The 24,839-nt window shown below is 33.2% G+C and overlaps 1 protein-coding gene and 1 long non-coding RNA gene across 2 annotated transcripts in view; both read right to left on the bottom strand.

Annotated features, from left to right (window-relative positions):
- side-II (sidestep II transmembrane protein) overlaps positions 1–24,839 on the bottom strand; it is a 222,897-nt gene that overhangs the window by 110,199 nt on the left and 87,859 nt on the right. The window contains exons 4-6 of the mRNA XM_089709739.1: positions 24,002–24,115; positions 16,604–16,807; positions 15,744–15,904 (exon numbers count right to left, since the gene is read on the bottom strand). Coding sequence (XP_089565865.1) covers positions 15,744–15,904; positions 16,604–16,807; positions 24,002–24,115 — 479 coding nt within the window. The remainder of the gene's footprint in view (positions 1–15,743; positions 15,905–16,603; positions 16,808–24,001; positions 24,116–24,839) is intronic.
- On the bottom strand, positions 1,670–3,152 carry LOC149490185 (uncharacterized). Its single transcript, XR_016316418.1, has 3 exons — positions 2,606–3,152; positions 2,418–2,479; positions 1,670–2,343 (listed from the first exon to the last, which is right to left on the bottom strand). It is a non-coding gene; the product is annotated as an uncharacterized LOC149490185 (long non-coding RNA).

Here is a 24,839-nt window from a genome sequence, read left to right as displayed (position 1 = left end):
TCCTAATACATATTTTTACGGAATACGAAATAGAAAAGTTAGATACGATGAATATTATTCACAATCGTTTCATTGGGAGAAAATAAAAAGGAATAATAATTTATTTCAGTAATAAGTTAATAAGTTTTATAGCAGCATCATATTCAATTTTTACCTACAAAAATAAACAAGATGAATGAAAGTTATATCAGCTCTTGGTCTACAACTTAACCGCAACATTGTCTGATGCTAAAAACCTTCCTCCACGCTATGTTTCGAAACAATCATAATTTTGAAAATTTACTATTAAATTTCTTTAATAGATTTCAATTTTGTTTTCTTTGTGTTGCCTCTTATTGGACGTTGAAGCTTTTCACGTAGTAATACAATTTCTACAAGGAATATAAAAGTTTTCATATATTTTGAATTTAATATTGGTTAAAATGTTTAATACGTTATCGATTCTAGAGTCCTCTACTATGTTTTATATTATGCTAAAATAATACATCACTAAAACGTCGGCATAAAGCGACGGTGAAGATCACACATCACACACGGTGAAGATACTACTTATAATATTTTATGTTAAGATTCTCTAATATAAAATATTACAGTATGGTCAGAACGCTGATACCTTAAGATACTGTAATATTTTATATTAGAGAATCTTAAGCGCGTCACACACGGTGAAGATACTTTAATATTTTATCTTAAGATACTGTTACAAATGACCCGAAATTTTGTGAGTCATTTGTAACAGGATGGCGGTTCTACAGGGGTCTTAGTACGCAATGACGAAAAGAAAAATGATGGTCAGAACGCTAATACCTTATACCTTATACCTTAAGATACTGTAATATAAAATATTACAGTATCTTAAGATAAAATATTATAGTATCTTCACCGTGTGTGACGCGCTTTAAGACGATACACAAAAAAAAATCTACTGCTTGGCGGGCGGAGTCTAATAGCTCGCTATCGCGAACGCGGGTGTGCGCGAAGTCATTCTTGCAAACTCGCCGCGCTGCCGCTGGCCGACTCGGGACAAACATGTATGGAGTCGTCATACAGTTATAATATTCTTATACATATATTTAATTGTTGATTTATTGGTTTTATTTTCTTGCTTATAAACAAATAATCTTCTTTTTAACAACTACTTAGACATTATTAATAATAATATTTCGTAATGTTTACTTTATTACAAAATAATACAGGTTATAAATAATCTTTAAAATAACAAAAAATATTGTTACTCTGAAAAAATGAAATGGTACTCAATAACGCGGACTACTGAATGGATTTAGATAGAATTTGATGCTGACGTAGATATTACGTCATGCCCAGAAATGAAAGGTAATATTTCTGAAAGAAGTTATAAACCCTAATTCTTCTCAGTCAAAATCAAGAGTGGAAGATATCACTAATACAGTAAAACTGATGCGAAACTTTGGATGTTAATTTGTATATTTTTTTGTTAGTTGTTACTTAATCACGTCAAGACTACATTACCAATTTTGATAAAATATAGCTAATTGCCTGGATTTACACATAGGATACTTTTTATCCGAACTGAACACTTCTGTGGGATAAGACAGGATTCACGATATAATCTAATTCCACGCGGGCAAAGCCGCGGTCGGAATGATATTTTTTTAAATAAAAAAATTGTTTAAAAAAACACAAAATATATTGACGCATGTATTTATTTTTTGCACTCTATTATAATTGTAATTATTCATTACAAATAATCAAAATAAAATAGCCAGAACAAAGTTAGGCCCTGGTAGGGTAGGTAGGCAGGTACAGCAATGTGAGACGAACACTGGCTTATTTATACCAATAATAATGTATTATAAACATTAAATTAAGTTTACTTTCTAACAACAAAAATACATAATATTAGCTAATGTGAAAGCGAATCAACCAATCATCCCACAAAAATGAAATGTGCACACAAATATTCATCCAAATCGGTTCATGTCATTAGGAGGAGTGACTGCAGCGCCATCTTCCGGGCCCAATTGTGTTTCCAGATCACCCAGGAACTCAATTTAATATACTTACACAAAATTTTTCGAAATGAAAACTCACATTACTATGTAAATATGAATATAAACCTGTTTTATTACTAAGCAATTTCCCGCACAGGTGTAGTAAGTATAAATGAAATAAATATCAACATCAAATTCTTTATACAACATACTTATCTACCACCTTCTAAGAAATGTAATTCTTGAAATTATTTCGTATTTTTTTTTAAATATAATACTACTCCAATGAGCTCCTGTTCCATATTATGTCCGCCATACTTCCACTAAGTTCACCATGATTTTTTATTTCTTTGCACTTTGTTGCTTTTTGCTAAAAATGGAATCATGCGTTAAAACCAGTAGAGCTTTGATAACATACATTTTTGACTGAATAAAGGTACTTACGAAGGAGTGGATTCACATTGTGAACAATCAGTGGGTTTATTTTCCTTCTGGATTCCGGATTTCTGAACAGATTATTTATGCTATAAATGAAAAAATCTTACACATTCGTTATGTACTTAAAACAGGGGTACATATCAAACATCGTCTATAATACAATTATCATCAAATTTAAAATAAAACCAACTTACTTCATTAATTTGTTCCAATTGTAAGCATTCTTTTTCCTCCAACCTTTATGTTTCTTCTTCTTATTTTTTTTATTGTCCCCATTTGTCTCATTTTGTCTTATCGTGTTGTCACCCTTTTTTACGATTGCGCGAGCGACACAAGTTCCCCGTGTGACGGCCGTAGCGGGAATGACTCGTGCAGCGATCGGGGTAGGAAGGTACAGGGCGGCTCTCGCTATATTGGCTGGTCGCGCGCTAATTTCAAGTATTTCTTGTTTATTTCAAAACCATCGCATATTTCAAAATTCTAACACGGTAGACGTATAGGTTGTATATTTTATAGTTAATATCCAAAAAGTCGTAACGTTACATTTGTTATTTTGAAGATGCCAGAGATTAAAAAAAAATAACAATGATAACTTTGTATTTTTTTTCTATCGAGAAAATATCATGGAATCATGTTTCTAAAACGGTAGACGTATTGTGTTACTATTGAACTTTCTTGTCAAGAATTTTCATCACGACAACTTTAATAATATAAAAATTACGAAGGTTTGAAAAGGGCCGTAAATGTTAGAAAAATTAATTCATCACCTTAACATGAAATATTATAGTATCTTCACTGTGTGTGACGCGCTTAACTGTATAATCGTTTATGTATTTTTTATTTATTAATCAGTTAATTCATTGTTGAATCAATGAAAATATATAAAATATATTTTGTTAGTAGGTATTGCGAATCGAAACCGCGTCGATATAATGTTAGTGAAACAATGTGCCTATCGTAAAATATAGAATTTTAAGGACCTATCGTAAAATATAGAAGTTACTTCAAAGTAGGAGTATATTTGATAGGTATGAATTATAAAACACCGTATCCACTCTTATACAAAGTTTTCTCAAATCAAAAAGCGTAGGTACCTACTTGATGAATTTCAGTATTCCTTCGTCATTAGGGAGCATTAATTCAGCGGAGATTATGCGACGAGCCCCAAACTTGCTCCTCTCCCGTGCACTAGTTTCGAAGTCGCTTTTAATAGTGATGCGATAACTTTACCGGTTCACAAATATCGATGAACGCAAAACCAACCAAAAAACAACCCAAAACCTAACCCAACCATTTGTCACGCCAAGAAATACCAATTGTTTCCAATTTAATATCCGCAAAAATGTTATATAAATTTCATATCCCCGTATCAGCTATCAGCGATGTATCCGACGCAAAATTAACTTCCGATTGCGCCACAATTTTAATGGTCCGCCAAAAGATCGATAACATCGATATGAAATATTGGAACGGGCATCCCTAGTTATCGATAGCAGAGCTGGACTATTGCCAACTGGTCTCCATCATCGGCGATAATTACCGGCCAAATGCGGCTTTCGGACTTATTACGTGAGTCCTTGTATATTGCATCGTCGTCATGTGTTTGCTTTTGGACTAGTAGTTCGTAGCCAGCGATGTATCAATCCATCAGCGATTAGGTCATGGATGTCGCAGTGGAAATAAATAACGGCTATTTGCACAATAGGCTATAATATTACGCAATTTAGGGTTATTATTTTTGATTACGTTTACGCAGTGTTATTAAATACGATTTAACATGTACATTATACATAGGAAGTTTAACTTTGGATAAATTAATTTCAACATTAAAGCGAATAGACTTTCTGATATGACTGTTTGAAATTCATATATGTACTTAATTTTTAGACCTCGCGTTGTTAATAAGTAATTCTCAAATATATTCTCATACAAAATTATTATGCCAATAGGCAAATAAGTTAGAGACACACACCATATACATTATACATTTAAAGGGTAGATATATTCATAGGTTCCGTGCCCGGTACAGAAAATCAGGGCAGTATTTAATATTTCATAATTAATATACGTTCTATCTACTGCAACTTGCACTAATTGATTCATAAATCGAATGAAAAATATTTTCACTCCTGTATCATGTTTGGTTTTGATTTCATAATCATAAACATCCATCAACAAATTACAAACAAAACCAAAAGGACGACTAAAACAAAATCAAAATGAAAATATCCTAAAAATATGAGAGTGTTTCATTTTAATATTTTGTAATACGTTACTAACCTTCATTTCAAAAACATGATTTGATATGACTTGAAAAAGTACTCTTACCAAAATTGCAATTAAAAACAATTAGCTTTTGAATATATTATGTCATAATTTTATTTGAATAAACATTCTACCAGACCTCACAAAACAAATTACTCTTACTTTTACTCCTGTGGCGCTAAAACCCCGTAGTACCCACTACGGGGTTTAAACCCACAACAAAACAAAACACAAAACATCAATAGCAATTATAACTATCACACTTGTCGAGTTAGTCAGGTACGATCGACTTCAATTCGACAAACATTCAATTACGAGCCAAGTCAAGTATTTGGCAAGTCGATAATCATTAGAACAACGTGGGGGCATTAGACACAGAATGTCGAACTAATGGTACATTAGTCGATGAAGCGGTCGCTTAAATCTCAATTGTCGCCTGACTTACGATTATGATCACGCAGGAGTAAACTGGCCTTGTACGTGTTAATTGCTAATGGTAACAATCCAAGCATTGTCGGTCTGTATATCAACGTAACCAATAGATAGATAATGTATCGTTTTGGTATCCTTTGGGATTGTGCATTAAATGTTATAATGTAACTAGCTGCGCCCCGCACCCGCCTGGCTCCGCTCCTGTTGGTCTTAGCGTGATGATTTATAGCCTACAGCCTTCCTCGATTAATGGACTATCTAACACCAATTTTTTAAATCGGACCAGTAGTTCCTGAGATTAATGCATTCAAACAAACTCTTCAGCTTTATAATAATATAAATAGTATAGATAAATCATAGCAGAATTTTAATGAATTTGAAAGTGTAGAAGCTTAATTGGATAAAGTTATAACTTTGTGGAATAAATAATTAGTAAAATAAATATACAACACGTTGCCTAAACCCGAACTAAGCAAAACTTTTAATAAGGACATTTGATAGCATAAACATACTCCAACAACATTTTTCTCTTACTATAGGTACTAGTAGTACACACAACATGAAATGAAGACTAATTTACTGCGTGAACGCAATTTTTAACCAGTGGTGTCGATTGAATCGATATTCTTAAAACATGCGCAGACATTGTAAATGTCCAAAGAGATGTTTCTTTAGGGGAATTTACAAGAGCCGATTTAGGGAATTTGAAAGTTCAGCATACATTATGAAACTTGACACTACCTTCCTAGTTTACGTATGCACCAGATGCCGACACCGAGTCTATTCGAATCGGATCGAATAAAATTGTTATCGTATCGATTTTCGATTCTCATATCCCGGTATCGCGTGATCGTGGTACTTTGGAGCAGGCGTTGGCGGTATTCCAGTTTTCTTTCCGACCATTGTTATAATCGCAATTCATGATTATTATCGTTCTAAAATTATTTGCATAGGTTACCGTTCCGCGTTATTAACGAGCGATTTATTTTATCGGATACCGTGTAGTATCGGTACGATTAAATGTGAATTTTGGCGTTTGTACTGAATCTAATTTTTAGAGGCTTTTAGTAAATTTTCGTACGTCTGAAACTTTAATAATCATATCTCAAGTAGATAGACTGTTCGGAAAACCTGGAATGGAAAAATATGTTAGCACAAAGCACAGCACAAAATGTTAACACATCTAGGCGATAATCAACAAAAGCATAGTGAATACGAAGGTGTATTCACCATGTCCAAAAGTACCGTGTAAAATTAAAAAATATGCGTGTTATTTACTCTTGTTTTGAAAGGGTTTACGCTCATTAGTTATATCTGACTAAATTTAAAGAACTACAGACATTAGGTATATAAATGATAAAAAATTAGGAAGAAATCACACATAATATATGGCTCTTTGAAGTGGGTGTAACAACCAGCACCTGTAGTCTCGACACATTAATCGACATCGATCTCGACCGAAAACGGTCGGTAACTAACGATGTTCAGTAACTATAGTATGGACCTAAAAAATGTAGTGTTGTTTTTCCAAGAAATTTACCCTGATATTATGGAATATATAGTAAATTAAAATTAGTTACATAAATTTTTCGCATTATTACAAATACAATTGCATATGAAAAAAGCACATGTTATGCATAAAAAACATGGCAGTTAATTTAATTTTAATCAAATTCGATATTTTTTTATATCAATCGTTTAATTAATGTTCTATTTATTACATATTCATGGAATCCAAAATTCCATGTATGGCAATCTCCTTATTTACTTTTTTGACATTTGACATCAATCAATCAAAATAATATTTCTATCAAAATAAATATAAATTTTGTGTTTTCAAGAGGATAATTTTTAATTATTATGTTCTTAAAAATCCTATAAATCTATGGGATAACAAATATCCTAAGAAAACATCAATCTGCGTTATGTTTTTATATAGTTAAAGCTATTAGTTTTAGATTACTAATATTTTGTTATTTGTGAAGTGCAATAAAATTCTAATCAAAAGACTCTAAAAGCTCTACAAGATAATTCTGCTCAATTCGAAGCCTTTCGAGAAATCTTTAAGACATTATAGAAACGGACGGAACTAAAACTAAGGACGGAACGGATAATTTGTATCACTTGTATTTTTAGCTTGTATTATTACATATATTATATTATGAGCATCATTGTATATTTTATTACAGTTAATAAGCAAAGGATGAATATTATATGCAATTGATTTAGCGGTTCACGGGTAATTATTTATGTAACAAATATAAATATTTATCTATAAATTTTATAATTTACAGATGAACAAGTTACTAGAATTATGTTGATGAGAGATGATGGTTTTGAGCCAAATTTTCAACTACGCTATTATAAACTGTTAAATTAAATTTTTCTAATAATTTTTTTTCTTAATTCGATCGTTTTTTATTTGTATTCATCTGTATAATTTTATTATCCTAGAAGTTCAGAAAGAAATTAATCGAATATGAATGCAATAATTTAGGCTGAATAAATGCAGACAGCAGTACACTACATATTTTAATATTTATTTAATATAATATAAGAGGCTTCTTAACATTTTCAATAAAATTTTGAAACCATCTTAAAAATAAAACATTATTTGTTTATTTTATTTTAATTGCAATAACTTTAAATAAGAGAAAACAATATTGCGTTAAATCATGTAGCATCGGAAGTTTGAAATATCTTTTTTATTATAAAATTATAATCCATACTAATATTATAAATGCGAAAGTAACTCTGTCTGTCTGTCTGTTACTCAATCACGCCTGAACTACTGAACCAATTTGCATGAAATTTGGTATAGATATATTTTGATACCCGAGAAAGGACACAGGATAGGTTTTATCCCGGAAATCCTACGGGAACGGGTTTTTCTCTGAAAACGCGGGCAAAGCCGCGGGCGGAAAGCTAGTAATCTATAATTTTTCCGACATTATCAACCGTATCTACAAATCCACACAAACCGTAAGGCCCTTCTCCCATTACGATACTTCTAGAATACGATACTCAAGTAGAATACTAGTTAGATATTTGCTCGCTACCCGATGCTCACATATTATGCGACTGAAAAATGACTAAATTCATCATTATTGTGCCTCGTTTTTGTAGACGGACGCTATGTCGAGCGATTCCAGTGACGACGTAAAAGTAGGAAGTAGGTACTGCAGGATTCATCCATATATTGAAAGAAACATAAATTGTAGTTTTTATAGCCGCACGAGAACTACAACATGATGATAAGGATTTTTTATCTTTCTACCGAAGAGATACGCGCGAAACGCGACGCAAAAGGGACCAATTAAACTAGTCGCGGACGTGTAGGATACCGGTAGCGTAATGGGAGAAGGGCCTTCGAGATCTTGTCGAGATCAAACGTCGGTATCATAACGATTGACAATGTCAAAGAATAATTTGTTTTGACAATATTCGAATGTGTTGCAAAGAAATGATTTTCCAAATCCATGAAATCTATATTTTATTTATTTTTCATATATCTACGGAATTGAAATAATGATGTTATTAATTTAGATAAAAATGCATTGCTACAAGGCTATTATTATGTAAATATTTTGACGCATAACGGAAAGTTTTGTGAAGAATAAAAATTATAAACAAATATGTATCCATTGTATACTTCCATCAAATTGGGGAGAGGTATTAAGCGACATCATTTTCATTGCTGAAGACGGGACTATAAATTAGTTATCGGTAATTACCGACTAATTTGTACAGACTAGGGCCCCAGTTCTTAGAACGAAAGCTTCCCGCCCATGCTTTTTGCTAAAATACGGAATTTCAGTAAAAAAATTATATGCTATACATAAAATTAAGTCAAAATCTCTTCTTTATGAAATAGTTACGACGCGACGGCATAAAAATACGCTCAAGCTATAATTATATGTAAATATATTCAGCTAATAGAATTAAGTTAATCAAGATCAGAAAAACCGCCCGTCATACGCAGAAAATTATTTTTTCACATAATTAAGGTCAACAGTATAGCATTAATTAAATTATATCGAGTATTGGTCTAAAAATAGATTTTAAGTAGTTTATTTATCTTTCTCGTTATATTAACTACGCGTTCAACGCTTTGTGGAACTATGGAAAATTCCAGGTATTATTTATACTGAAATTTATAATATAATTCAACTATTTAAATTTATCGTAATTTAATAGAAGAAATATTCTATAACTAGAAGAAAAAAGATACCAGAATCGTCGCATTGCTCCATGACGCGACGGTATTGCCATGACGCGAACTTGAAATTTTACTCTCAAGGCGCCTTTCCAAAAAGCGAAAACGATGATATTAATATCAAAATGATTAAATTCATTATGATGCATAATTACAAAAAGCCTTGATTACTTAGTAAAAGTCAATAATATAATAGTAATAGTCGATATCTTATCCTACTAAGTTGCCATAATACTTTAATATCATATTCAAAGTTACTCAGCGGTACAAATCGCAAAATTTCCATTGCACCATAAAAATACATCAAGTTTCGCGTTACCTATATTTAGTTCTTTATAATTTTACTAGCTGTTGCCCGCGACTTCGTCCGCGATTCGGTCGTTTTTCGTCATTCGTCGTTTAAAAAAAATACGTGACACTTTATTTTTGAATGTTCTTAATTGTCTCTTATAAAATTTCACTACATTAAAATTGAATACTCTGATAAGAAAATCTTAAAATCATCGAAAATCATAGACATCGAATATCTGAGGAAAACATGAATGAATGTGATTTAAATTCTACATTTCTTAGTAATTAAAATAATAATCTAAATTAAATGTAGATTAACAGTTTGAGCGCACCATTATAGAATATGTACCTAAGTAATAAATTACGTTAGTTTAGATAGTAACTTTACTAAAAACACGATGACTTTCTTTCGCGCTCGGTACCACAAACTAAACATGTTTGTGGTACGTGGCCCGCGTCACTTTAGGGCGCGTTCCCACTATGTCGTAACGACTAATTTATCGTTCGACGACTGTCGTCTCTACCTGTTCCCATTATAACGATTGTTTGTCGTCAACATTTTTTATCGTTTAGCGACTGTCGTATCTAGCTGTTCCCATTGGATCGCGACGACATTTTATCGTTTTCTGGCAGTCGCTTTGTCGTTTACACATCATCAGCAAGCTACAAATCTAGTCGCCTCTGCGTTCGCTTGGTGATTACTAGTGCGTTTACTCTCCTGAGTTCAATGGACGTCATAGAGTTGCCGTCCACGATTTTTTATCGTTTTACGACTGTCGTGCTTGCCGTTCCCACTGTCACGACAAAGTGTCGTCACTGCAAAAACTGTCGTAGACGACAGTAAATTGTGTCGTTCTAAATGTGAACACCTCCATTTAAACATATAAGCCACGACACTTAAAACTACACGATTATCTGTCGTCACGACACGGTGGGAACGCGCCCTTACCCCCCACGAGTTCCCCTCCGTTGCTATGCGAAAATACATTCGTCGCCCTACTGTAGGAAAAATTGTAATACTGTGGCCTGGGCGTTATAACACGCTCAGGGAATTCCTGAGTGCTGATAGACTTCCGTCTATCGGCATTTATACCAATTTTATATTAATATCACCATCTTGAGGAAAAGCTTCTAATGTCGATTTAAAACGCATTTATACGGATTAACCTGATGAATTAACATGTTCTAAAAATGTGAAATGAGTTCAGTTTTAAATTCGAGAAATATTGATTTCTTGTATTCGATTATTCGTCGTAGTCGAATACAAAATAATATATTTAAAGAAACTTAGGTTGGCCTTCAGGCAAAAGGGATCCTATCAAATGATAAACTTGACCTTGTATCTTAAAAGTAAGAATGAAAGGAGCATCTGATAATTGTTGAGCACCAAAGGATCATTTAAAACGCAATACTATAAGAGCTAATATTGTCTAAGAACTGTTTAGATTGCACATGTTCCTCTAAAACTTAAAAGTAGTGATTTCAAAGGTTCTGGCGTATCTTCAAACGAAAGCCGACTCCTTACTCCACTTTAAAGCATTACAAAAAGAACATACTACGTTAATATCGCCTATACAGAAGATGATCTGTAATCAATTGTGAGGTTATAAGCAAACCCACTTTTATATTATTTTGTCGGACCACACCACCGAATTTGTAGATTGATCTTCTATGTTTACCTCTAAGTCATTAAGACTATGTCGAAATCTGTCTGCAGTAAGACGGGCCTCTCGCTATTCGTCCGTTTCAAGAGACCAATAGTTTCAATTCTTAATCTTTCATTAAACAAACTTATTAATCGTTCTTGTCTCAAATAATGGTAATATTCGCGTCCCTACTCTAGTCATTGCTTATGCTCATGTTCATCTTCGAGAGATCGAATAATATTATGGTGCATCCTATTATTTGTCAAACGGTCTTCATATTGAGTAAAAGTTTCAGAATTCTCGAGATAAAATATGACGATCGTGATCAGCTGTGAGACGTAATTCCCTCTCAGTGAGGGTTTCGGTCTCACGGGATAGTACAATATGCCATTTGCGATCAGCTGTGAGACGTTATATATACCCTCAGTGAAGGTTTCGGTCTCACAGGATAGTACATGCCGTTCGCGGTCAGCTGTGAGCCGCAATTCTCGTTGTGAAGCGGTTTCAGGTTCGGCATAACACATGTTGTTTTCGGTCAATAGTAAGCCTCTTATCTCTAACGATCCTTGAGAACTCTTATTTCTCATTTTCTTAACTTTGCTCGAATTTCGATATATAAAGATTTTTTAGGTGGCACTGATGCGGGTGAATAAAAATTAAAACGGACTAAGAGTGTTATAATCTCAATCATCATCATCAATACATATAATAAAATTGTGGAAAAGTGATGTCTGTACAATTAAAATATGTAGAAAAAAATTTGCAGGTGTTATTATTATCGAGAAATCGAGAGAAACCATTTTTTTCTCTTAAAAGCTCCCCCCATCGCACTTCCCGAACTCCGATTGACCGTAATTTATTTTTCCTTACATTTTTATCATATCCTTTTCTAATGGGTTTCATCCTACTGCGATTTTTTTTTGTTTCAAAAATTATCTACCCTGGTGTATAGGTAAATTTTCCACATAAAATGTCCTTTAAATTATGTCGTATTATATTTTTAACCCCCGACGCAAAAAGACTGGTGTTATGTGTTTGACCGCTATGTATTTCTGTGTGTGTGTGTGTGTCTGTCTATGGCACCGTAGCTGGCTAACAGGTAAACCGAATTAGATGCGGTTTTTTTTGTTAGAATATTTTCCGACGCTGGTTCTTAGATAAAGTGTATCAAAATTGGTTCATCCACTTATTATACCTACATAGGGGTAAAAGTGGGAATGAAAAAAATGAAAGTTATAATTTATTTTTAAAGATCGTCGGGAAGTTTATGAAATTATTTATTCCTTTATCTATACACTTTTCTTCGTCTCAACGGTTTAGTTACGTGCTCTCTCTCTCTTCAGCCTTTAGTTACGTACGTGAGACAGGAAAGATCTAATTTGGATTTGTTTCTGGATTTGATAAAAACTGAGTATCGATTAAGCTGATCAGTGGCTACTGGCTACACCATAGATTATTAAAAACATCCGTTTAAGAAAGGAAGGAAATAGAATTTGCTCCTCTCCCCCCCCCCCCCCCTGGTTCCTAAAAAATAATATGACATAATTTAAAAGAAATTTTACGTAGAATTAGTTATAGTTAGGCATTTTTGATTTTCGATATTATATACTAACCATAATTTTTAATTACAATAATATGTAGTAACTATTTGGTATAGGTTAGGCATTTCATTTCTTGATTTTCTTTAATAATTTGGTACGTAAGTTTTTTAGCTCAGTTTAGTAAGAAATTTTGATAACAATTCTTTTAATTATTTATGGTAGTACAACAGTACAGTATGGTTGTACGTATTTACTCAATAATTGTATGTTAAGTAGTAATTCAGCATGGGCGTAGCCACGGTGGGGCTGGGTGGGGCGCTTACCCTGGCTTTGATCTGGTAGGTACTAATTGTGAAGGGGAGTGGGCGTGGGCGTGGGATTAGGACTGAACGTGGCATATGGCGTGGGAGTGCGAGTGGGCGCGGGAGTGGGAGCATGAAAATAAAAATGATTTTTTATTGTTGCCCCACCCTGAGCCCATGGTCATAGGTCCCATAGTCACTATTCCACGCGAACGAAGTCGCGGGGACAGCTAGTAGACAAATATAATCAGAAAGCTTTGAACTCCTAAGCTCAACCATAAAAGATAGACATTTATGATGTCGGGAGATATTTTTTATATAATATGGAGAACATTTCTTTCATACTTGATTTCTGTGTAGCTTTAACCATTAAGATACACGCATTAAGAACGCACACGCGACGAAAGCTTAAAAATGGAGTTGCTGCTCTGCTCACGAATATGAAAAATAATTGTACCAAGTTTCGTTTAAATCCGTCGAGTAGTTTTTGTTTCTATAACGGTTATACAGACAGACAGACGGACAAACATTTTTGACGTCGATGTCGATCTCTAATCACCTCGTGATAGTTATTTAGGAAATATATTTCATGTGCAGAATTGACCTCTACAGATTTAATATAAGTAGGTATACATATATTTAGATTCCAATTTCCATGTAACGTTAAATTCGACTATACAATAACTAACAGACAACGCAGGTTACTCTCGTTTCCGTAAGTTGAGGCGGCTACATATTCGGTCCTAATAACATGACTTTTTGTGAACGAAACGACAGCGCGGTTTAATTCGATGGCAACACCATCAGAAAAAAGGAAATATTTTTAACTTTGAAAAAATATTATGATTTACACTATTAATACTATTTTAACATTAACACAAAATATAAGACTGTGAGTGTGTAAAAATAAATCCAGCTAGTTTCACATCACACTTATGTTTATAATTAGGTATACGACATGAAAATATATTAATTACCAAGCAATAATCATACAGATAAATACTGAACAAAAGTATTAACAGTCAAAGTATATTTTTACTAACAACATGTAAATGATGAAGGAATAATAATTATCAACGAACTAACCTTTTTGTATTAGAGTCCCGCCTCGTGATCGAATTATTAAAACACGAAGATTTTTAAAAATGTAACCAATGAACACAATCAATATTAGATTAACTGTAATGGTGTCTAGTTTGAATTAAAATAATATACATCTACCCTCACTTTTAAAAATGTAGTATATTCACACGAATTATATAAGCGCACCTTAAAGGGAAGGGAAGATTTATTATGGGTTAAAGAGTTAAATAAATAAATAACATAATTATATTTAAATTATTAATTTTTAACATTGTGTTCAGTAGTGATAACATGTAAATTGATTTGATTTTTACGAAATCTCATAGATGGCGCTGAATCAAATTTGTCTTTATAGTACTAAGATTCATTAAACAGTTTCTCTGCCCAAATTACGTAAATGACGTAGTTTTTATAGTGTAAAGCTAGATAATAGCATGGCTTACTCAAAAACAACATTTAAACATGAGTCTTTAGATTGTACGCTGTCGTAGTACACGGAATACGTAAGAAAAGTAAAGGTTCACAGCTCCTCCCCCGGAGGTGATAGCATGATAATATGTTTAAAAAAACCTCACACGACCTGTTAGTAATATTCATGCAAAATTTGAAGTCAATCTATGCAGTACTTTTCGAGATTAGCTCGGACAAACATACAGACAAACAGACAAACAGACAAACAGACAAACAGACAAACAGACAAACAGACAAAAATTCTAAAAACTATATTTTTGGCTTCTATATCGATTATAGATCATGGATTATGTATTCTTTTAAAAAAATATTCAATGTACAGTTTTGACTTTCCTACGATTTTATTATATGTATAGATAGCATGTAAATGCATTCATATAATAACGTGACAACTTCGCTACGGTGTTGCTTTCACAGGTCAGTGATCTAATGATGTATGGTTTTGATGTTTTATTTTGCCCTATTTAACGCTATTAATTTATAATTCACGTAATTATGGCGAGTAATAAACACTGCATTGAATGCACAATTTAATGACTGACTTTTTTACTCTTTTCTATTGTAGCACCCTGTGTCTTTGGCTCGCAGCACTCTGTATACCATAATAGTGATGAGACCTTAGTAAATAAACTGCTATTATATTAATTACTAGCTTTTCGCCCGCGGCTTTGCCCGCGTTTTCAAAGAAAAACCTGTTTCCGTAGGATTTCCGGGATAAAACCTATCCTATGTCCTTTCTCGGGTATCAAAGTGTCTCTATGCCAAGTTTCATGCAAATTGGTTCAGTAGTTGAGGCGTGATTGAGTAACAGACAGACAGACAGAGTTACTTTCGCATTTATAATATTAGTATATGGATTATCACTGAGTATCAAACCTACGGGAAGTTTACAGTTTTTGTACCACCAAATATCGTCTAGCATAGTTTAAAAATTCATCAAAAATACATAACATATAGAAGAAATACTTTTATCGGATTGTTAATTCTATCATATTATCTGAAATAACTCATAATATGTAGGATGAGAAGTACTTTTTAACTTCGTGGATAATAATTCTGTAACATTTTTTTCCTCTATAACTTACCGTTATCCTCTTTAACTGCCGCTTCCCCTTATACCACGTGATGATAGCTGGAGGGCGGCTACCAGCGGATTCACAGGCGACCTCGTACCTCCGCTCTGCCGTGAGCACCCCTCCCTCCCCCATCTCCGCTGGCTTCTTAATCTCTACTGTTAACGGCCTTACTGTAAACAATATTTATAGTGGTATTTTGGAGATCTTTAAATACACATGTCTTATGTATTTGACTTGAAGATAGTTCATTTGCTCTCAAAGGGAACATCTTCTTTTGGTTGTAGCGTTGCGGTTTATAGCCATTTAGGTTTCCTCGGTAATTAGAACACAAAAATACTTTCTCAATTTTACCAGCAGTTCCTGAGATTATGGCGTGCAACCAGAAAAACAGACAACCTCTCCCACTTTTAACATAAGTGTAGATTTATTTGAGTGAAGAAAATAAATGATTAAAGATTATTCTCCTCTTTGTTGTTTATGTTCTACATATAAAAGTTCGTTATTCTATTTCCAAACTTAATGAAAATAATTGCCCTCTTATGTAGTCAAAACAAACAATCAAGTATCTTTAAAATCAATAATAATGTTAACAAGAGAGCCCTCAAGGTATTATTCTCCTAATTAGGTATATTCAAGATATTTAGTATCAAAACGACGATTTAATATCACTCAGAAATAAACATTTCTACAAATAAGATTTCTTTCTGGGAACGTGGATTCAAACGTATACTTTTGTGATAAAGCAGGCAAAGGTAGTAAAGCTTGAAGGTAAGGGACCACCATCGTCCAACAAAATTTGAAGCACCTTGCGCCTCTGAAAATGGCGCCTTGCAAATCTACATATTTCCAGCTATAATAGATATACTTACAAAACATATCCAAAACCAAAGAAACTTCCTTCGGCGGGACCAGGTGCGAGTTCGCAGCCTGGCATGTGAACACCGCCGCGTAGTCAGCGCGCCGTATCGCTGGCCACATCAGCCTGTTCTCTATGACGTCACCGGTGTTGTGCTCGTACTCTTCGTCCACGAGCACACCGTTGACGAGCCACCGCACTGAAGGCTCTGGCCGGCCTGGAACAAGGGACAATTTGAAATAGAAGTTAAGGCTATCGGAAGAAGGTGTAAAATACAATGGGATCAGGAGTCAGGACAGTAAATATTTTTCGGGAGTATACGCAAAACTGGACATGCAGTTAACGTTTAGTTGTATTTACAGTTATGTATGGGCAGAAGTGAACCTATTATATTAAAATTACTTATCTTAATAAAGGATCCGATGAAGTGGAATAATTAAATAAGCAATCAACCTAGTGCATAAATTCGATACAGTTGATATTACAAACAAAATCCGATGCTAACTGCATTAGAGCGATAAATATCTAGTGAAATTTCTAATTTGCCATCTGGAAATATGAGTTTATAACGACCAAAGTTATTTACAATTATAATTGGTGTTCTCTACATTTCCAAATAAAATTGTCATCTAGGCAAACATCATAACATTATTAAACAAACATGCTGGTAATGGTACTTAGGACATATTCAGAACGAAATATTTTAATGACGAAGTATAAGTACGCTTTTGAATGAGCTATAATAATGTTACCAGATTATTGTGTAATTAAATATTGTATTATTTAGGTAATGCTGCTTTAGCAGGGATTTAGTTACGTTGAATTAAAACAGTCAGGTTTTCGGGACTTCAGTAATCAGTATGCCCATATAGATGATTTGATCACCAATTGAAACTTAGAAAGATAAGGAAAAATTTCATCATCCTACTATTTTTATAAATAAATTATGTTACGTAAATACAGAATAAAAAAATAAAAGCCTAAAGAATGAAAAAAAAATTGTTCGATCTGATGATGATTAATTAGGTCATCGTGATGAAAGCACCACCTCTTAATTATAGTGTATTTGATACAAAAATAGATACTTTACAAAATATTGTAAAAAATAGATACTTTACAAAATATTTTCCATTACCAACGTGAAAAAATATAAAAGCTAATAATACATTGAATAATTCCACCCTTAAAAATCAATTCAAATGACATTTAAGAACCAAATAACAGACTTGTTGACGACGAAATTCAAACTACAAAAGCACGGAAAGCAATTCACACGAGGCGCTGTAAGATTTGCGTCCAACCACTTTAGCCAAATTAAATCAGGAATAGTGTTGGTGCGTCCAATCTAATTCAAAGTGTCAATGGATTCAATTTGGATTTGAGTTCCTCGAAGTTGCTCGGGCATGCATCTACTCATGAAATCGGTTAGCACATGCTCCTAGTTTTCGTGAGGGAGTGATTTTATGAGGACGAATTTATTTTCCCATTAAATTAGATACGGTTGAGTGGACTGGTGAACGGTTAAAGTTATTGTTCTGTGTATAGATAAAATTGTGATTAGGTTTGATTCTTATTCTATATGGTTTTAAGTAAAGATTGTTCATTGTGTAATAGTTAACATTAAATTTATTAGAATATTATGTAAATGTTGAAACGTATGCATTACATTTTCGGTTATTTAATCATATCTATTTCGGTTATAAATAGGGGAAACATGACATGAACATTGAACATAGAGGATAATTAACTCCATGTCTTTAGATATTTGTGTCTTTATAATAAAGAAGATTCTACATGAGTTTACTCTTGAGACTTCACAATTTTTAACATTATTCCTAACTCTTATATTCCTCTGAATTCTCGTTTATAGCAGACAAAATGCAATTCGCAATACAAATAAAGGTGCACTTAACTTGTAAGAAAGTTAACAATTTTAATGAGTTTATACAACGTTCCAGATCCAATTGTAATTTAGAATCTCGGGTATTGCAATATTGTCTGACATCTCCTTAAATTAGTTGCTAGCTCTCCAGGTCTTATTATGTTGAAATAAACATTTGAGTCACCTGCATTTCTATTTTATTCCTTCGCTTGTTCTGAATGATAAATATTTCATTTTATTGTCTTCGTTTGTTATTTTGTTGTATATCAACTGACAAATTTAAATCTAGAGACTAATTATATTTAACGTCAATCATTCTTAAATAAAACATCTAATAATAATTTCAAACAAATGACTGTTTGTATCATATACAAAACCTATAAAATTGTTCTGTGTTACTTAATAGGTTAAGTTGAATGCAGTAATATTGAAATAAAAATGAAAATTACGTATATAAATTTATAAAGAATAGAAAAAAATCGATTACGATCGACGAATGCCATAAAACCAAAAATATCAAATTCAAAATTACGTATTCAAAAAAATAGAAAAAAAATATATAAATAATATATAAATCGTATATAAATCGCCAATAGCAGAATGTCTATGCTTATCATTTAAGTGAAATTGAAACTCGACAAAATATTGTTAGCAGATTGTACGTTTATGAATCAGCTGTTACAGATGAAAAATCATTATTTGATATTTATGAATTTTATACAAAACAGGAGCAATTAATATTCTCGTCTTCGTTCACCTCGGAATCCTACAAATCAATCGATCCAGTCTCCACCTTTTCGTAATTACAAATAAAGCAGGTCACGAGCTAGCGTACTCCAGTACTCAAATTCAGCCTAGAGGCAATAATCACACGCCAAATTGAAATTTATTTCGATAACCATAAGGACTACTCTTGTACCGTTTTTCCACTCTGTTAAACAAGCAATGCTTATTTAAATTAGATTTCGGTGTTTGCGCAAACACGTTGCTGAAATAATGAATTTGTTCATGATGGTATTTTATTTTACAGTAATAAATTATGATTTAGATTATTTGTATACAAGCAGGAATAAAGAAATAATATTTCTTAAATCTCAGGCCTTTTTAAACTTTTTACTCATACTTGTTAAATTTTGATACTTGAAAGGAAGAGCGCTTTTTTTGTTCGAGAGTTTTATCTGTCATTCACTCGAATATACAAAATACTAGCTGCGCCCCGCGATTTTACTCGCATTGCTCCGCTCTGGTTGGTCTTAGCGTGATGATATATTTTTCAAATCGGACCAGTAGTTCCTGAGATTAGCACGTTCAAACAAACAAACTCATCAGCTTTATAATATTAGTATAGCGCATCGTAGCGTCATATATAGAGCTCATAGTATACTAACTAAAAATGGTAGGAAAACAAAGATTAGTTTGTTAATTTTACCATTTTCAACGTATTCTAATAAATACCTATAAACTATAAAAAAATATTCAAATCCACAAAAAGGTGTTCAAAAATACATTCATAATTGAAATCAAATCAAAGCCATAACAGCCAGCAGTTTCAATTAATATTCAAAACAAATACAATTATAGACGCATCACAAATAATTTTCGTCTGCCACAATAGAGCGCACGATACGTGTGACTAAGTAATTATATCGAATTTTCATTAGCATCCACTATTAGTTCGGTAATAGAATATAATGTGCGGTATGTCTATTAGTGATATTAAATTTAAATGAAGCAAGGAGCATTTAATTAGCGCTCTTATTATAATAGAATGTCGCACTAATTATGAATTTTATAGGTACTGTATAGTGATGGTAATTTGTCAGAGCAATATTGTTATTTTATGGCCAGTCTACTGTCGAAAACAAGGAAAACTAGAGATATTTTATTGGCCTTTCCTGAATAAATTCAGGTTGACTTGTAACGATTGGTTAGTTCACCAGAATAAGATATTTTTTTCATTTTTAGATTGACTAGTATTTACCAGAATAAGTTTCCTTCTAGTACTTTAAAAAAGAATAATATAAATAGACAAAGCTATTGATATTGTCTATCTGTTATTTAGTTCACATTCTCAGTTTTAATGATGCTTCTTTTTACAATTTTAGCTATATTTTTTCTCAGAACAGAATCTTATATATAAAAATGAATCGCAAAATGTGTTGGTAAGCGCATAACTCGAGAACGGCTGAACCGATTTTAATAATTATTTTTTTATTATATTCCTTGAAGTACGAGGATGGTTCTTATATAGAGAAAACGTAAACATGTACCACGGGCGAAGCCGGGGCGGACCGCTAGTATAATATAATAATTGATGCTATCTGAAGAGTAAGAAATGAAATGTTTGTTAAAAATAGAATTTAAAATATCCATTAGTTCTGAAGCTAATAAAGAAATCTTACATTCAGAAATAAATGATGGAAGACATTTTATTCTCCCTCATAGTGATGGCTTATTAAATCAGGATTTACGGTAAATTGGTTAGAAATGGTCTATCCATTTTATCTGATTATAAGATAGTTAAAATTCAAATTGACAAGGGTCGGTGTATTTGCATAATCGTGAAATTGATTGGAGGCTTTTCTTGAGGAACAGGTAAAAGAATCAATTCTTCGGAGGGCAGATGTCGTTCTAATGAGGTGGATTTAGGAAGCGAACACTTCCTTTTGGGCGCCTGTTGCTTTTGAGAAAATGATTTCTTTCTTATAAGGGGTGAGAGATCGTCGTCGATGGTGGGACCAAATAGATGGTAATTGTGTACATGATAAGATTTTTTTATTGCTTAAACTATGACATTTTAAGTGTAAAATTTATCTGATTTATATCAAACTAGCTGCGCTCCGCGGTTTTACCCGCGTGGCTCCGCTCCTGTTGGTATAAGCGTGATGATATATTCCTTAAGCCTTCCTCGATGAATGGGCTATCTAACACCGAAATATTTTTTCAAATCGTTCCTGACATTAGCGCGTTCAAACAAACAAACTCTTCAGCTTTATAATATTAGTATAGATATTCTGCTGGAATATCTTAACTTTGATACTACGTAGCGCTTTTACCGTTTTAAGATTTGCATTTCGAAAATGTTGTATTAGATAGATAGATTCATTTTTAGACAGCATTATATTAATGTTTGTTTTAAAAAAGCTTAGTCCATATTCTTCTCTGTATCATATTACAGTTTCCTGATTTTAAAGTAATTTTACAAATTTTACAGCTTTTTTACTACACAATTTTTCCTTATACATCCATTACCAAATCGCTTGCAAAGTCCGAAGTTGTCGCTTTATAGGATCCAGGTGTATAATACTATTTTCGTAAAAGAAATCTTTGTGCTAAAGAATAAAAGCATTTTCGTGTTATATCGAGTTGAACTGCGCAAACATTCAGTATCCAATACGTAAGACTTTGAGTTGAAACTTCTTATGTAACACTGCGTACTTCCCGTGACTTTACTCGATTTACTTGACATTTTTTAATATTGGTTAAGATTTTGAAGATTTTGAGATTAATTATAATATTTTTACTGGTATGCTACATCTATGTAACGATAGAGATGACTTGATTTCTATGTTATAATAATATGTTTAAAATAAACTGGTATCTAACTGAATCCTTAAATATCTCAAATACTCAACATGTATCCATTAATATTTGAATTAATATTATGAGTGAATTTATTATTTAGTTAAATAAAATAATCCTATACTACGTACGCTAAAGCAATTCCAATAAAGGACAATGCACCAAATTCTTCCCACCAACCAATGCTTCTTTATTTAATACTAGCTTTCCACCCGCAGCTTCGCCCGCGCACTCAAAGAAAAACCCGCATAGTTCCCGTTCCCGTGGGATTTCCGGGATAAAACCTATCCTATTTCCCGGGATAAAAAGTAGCCTATGTCCTTTCTCGGGTATCAAAATATCTCTATACCAAATTTCATGCAAATTGGTTCAGTAGTTTAGGCGTGATTGAGTAACAGACAGACAGACAGAGTTACTTTCGCATTTATAATATTAGTATGGATTCCATTCCCCCAATCAGCCCACAATATGCCGTCAAGTCTATGTTAAGAACAGTATTATATACGGTTGAAGCAATATAATGAATTATTCATCACTCATGGACCAGAAATTCATCACTTTATTGTACTGCAAACACTGTTCCAAGGCATCTGAAACGTTGTTAGAACGTCGATGGAATTTCATTTGGAGTAATGGTGTATAAGTGATAAAGTGAACCGTTTAAAGGGACTTATATATCTAGCTGGTTCAAGAGAAGATTTTTTAAAAGTATGTTATAATTCTTGAGAAATATAGAATGGTTTTAATGCTATAGCATATGATATGTTATCTTATATGATAGATAACCTTATGTATGATAGACAACAGAGGAATCAGTTACATAAGGAATCAGGTAGATTTTTTCATCGTTAGTTAGTTAGGGTTAGTCTGAAAGGTGACTACAATCTAGATAGAGCAGTGGGGCGTTGCATTTCTATAGCAACCTACCCATACTTACCTAATTCAAGTAAAAAATTTAATAAGTCATAAAAATTCAATCGACTTATTCTATTGTCTTAGGGTGATGAACAAACCTACTCTCCCACACAATGTTTTATAACATGTCACAAAAAATACCCTTAAAAATATTTCCCTTAAGGCAAAACGTTTCTCGCATGGCGCGCTTTTTACCACTTTAGAGGGGACTGAGGAACTTATCTTTTGTCTTTATCACGCGCACACTTGACGGACGTTGTGAAGTAGGACAAAAACTTTAAAGAAGGCTTTGATTTATTAACGTATAATCCTGTATATAAGTGCACAAAATAGAATTAAAGTATAAATTTAAAAAAATTGGTATAAGAGGAGGTTGGATTTGTTAATCCATACTAATATTATAAATGCGAAAGTAACTCTGACTGTCTGTCTGTTACTCAATCACGCCTAAACTACTGAACCAATTTTCATGAAATTTGGTATGGATGGTTTTTATCCCAGGAAAATGGCGCAATCCCGAAAATCCAACGTGAACGGAAACTATGCGGGTTTTTCTTTGACTGCGCGGGCGAAGCCGCGGGTGGAAACCTAGTAGTTAATATAGTAACAAAACATTATTTCAAAATATGGTGATGGAAATTACTATCTTATAATATTATAATCAACGTGAATCACTATAAGTACATAATTTTATGTGAACAATCAACCTGTAATCAAATTTGAGCAAATGAATGAACAAAGAGATAAATAAGAAAAAAAATTAAATAATAATATTATCATCCTCTTTTTTGTGTAAGTTATATGTCAACTAAAGCCGGCTACTCACGTACCTACCTGCAGCCCGGGCAATATTGGAACAATTTCTGTAGCACGGCCGCGGCGGTAGGAGCAATTTCAGTTGTTCTTTAAATTGCCCATGCTTTCCTATACACATCACAATTAAGGAGCCAATTAAGGGTGCAATTCCAATATTGCCCTGCTGCAGGTAGGTAAGTACCTAGCCGGTTTAATAATACTAATCTGGACACTCACCTCCAAGCACGCGGCATGTAAGCAGTACATCATCACCCTCCTCATGAGGGCCAAGCGTGGTGGTGTTGATCACGCGCCCCCACCGGTCCACCACCACTGGCTTTTCTGGTGGTACTGTAACAAAATTGTTTCAAATAGAGTTTTCTATAGACCATATCTTTAAGCTAGACCATAACTTATAACTATTATACTTGTAATCAACAGGAACAGAGTCTATTTTAGACTTTGATTATATTATGGTAGCAGGTATTCTTCTTCTTATCTTCTTATATATAAAAATGAATCGCAAAATGTGTTGGTAAGCGCATAACTCGAGAACGGCTGAACCGATTTCGATAATTCTTTTTTTATTATATTCCTTGAAGTACGAGGATGGTTCTTATGTAGAGAAAACGTAAACATGTACCACGGGCGAAGCCGGGGCGGACCGCTAGTGTGAGTATAAAGATGTTAGATGTTGAATTCTTTAAGATCTAGCACATTCCAGTTTTATCAAGGGGATTTTCAACAATTGAAAGAGTTATCTATACTAATATTATAAAGAGGAAAGGTTTGTAATTATGTATGTATGTATGGTTTTCACGCTTAAACTACTGGACCGATTACAATGAAATTACCACACATATAGAGGGTAACTTGTATTAACACATCATAATAGATAGGTTTTACCCCGGAAATCCCACGGGAACCAGAACTAAGCGGGTTTCTTTGAAAATGCGGGCGAAGCCGCGGACGAAAAGCTAGTAATGTAAATAAAGTGCTAATAGATTTGAAAGCTAATAAACCAAAAACCGAAGATGGAAGCATAATTATTGTACTTGTACATATTTGATTATGG

Source organism: Colias philodice, chromosome 2 (assembly GCF_061535455.1).
Source record: "Colias philodice isolate Cphi_HAF_F1 chromosome 2, ilColPhil1 Martin Lab GWU primary, whole genome shotgun sequence".
NCBI lineage: Eukaryota > Metazoa > Arthropoda > Insecta > Lepidoptera > Pieridae > Colias > Colias philodice.
This window is presented reverse-complemented; position numbering and strand designations above follow the sequence as displayed.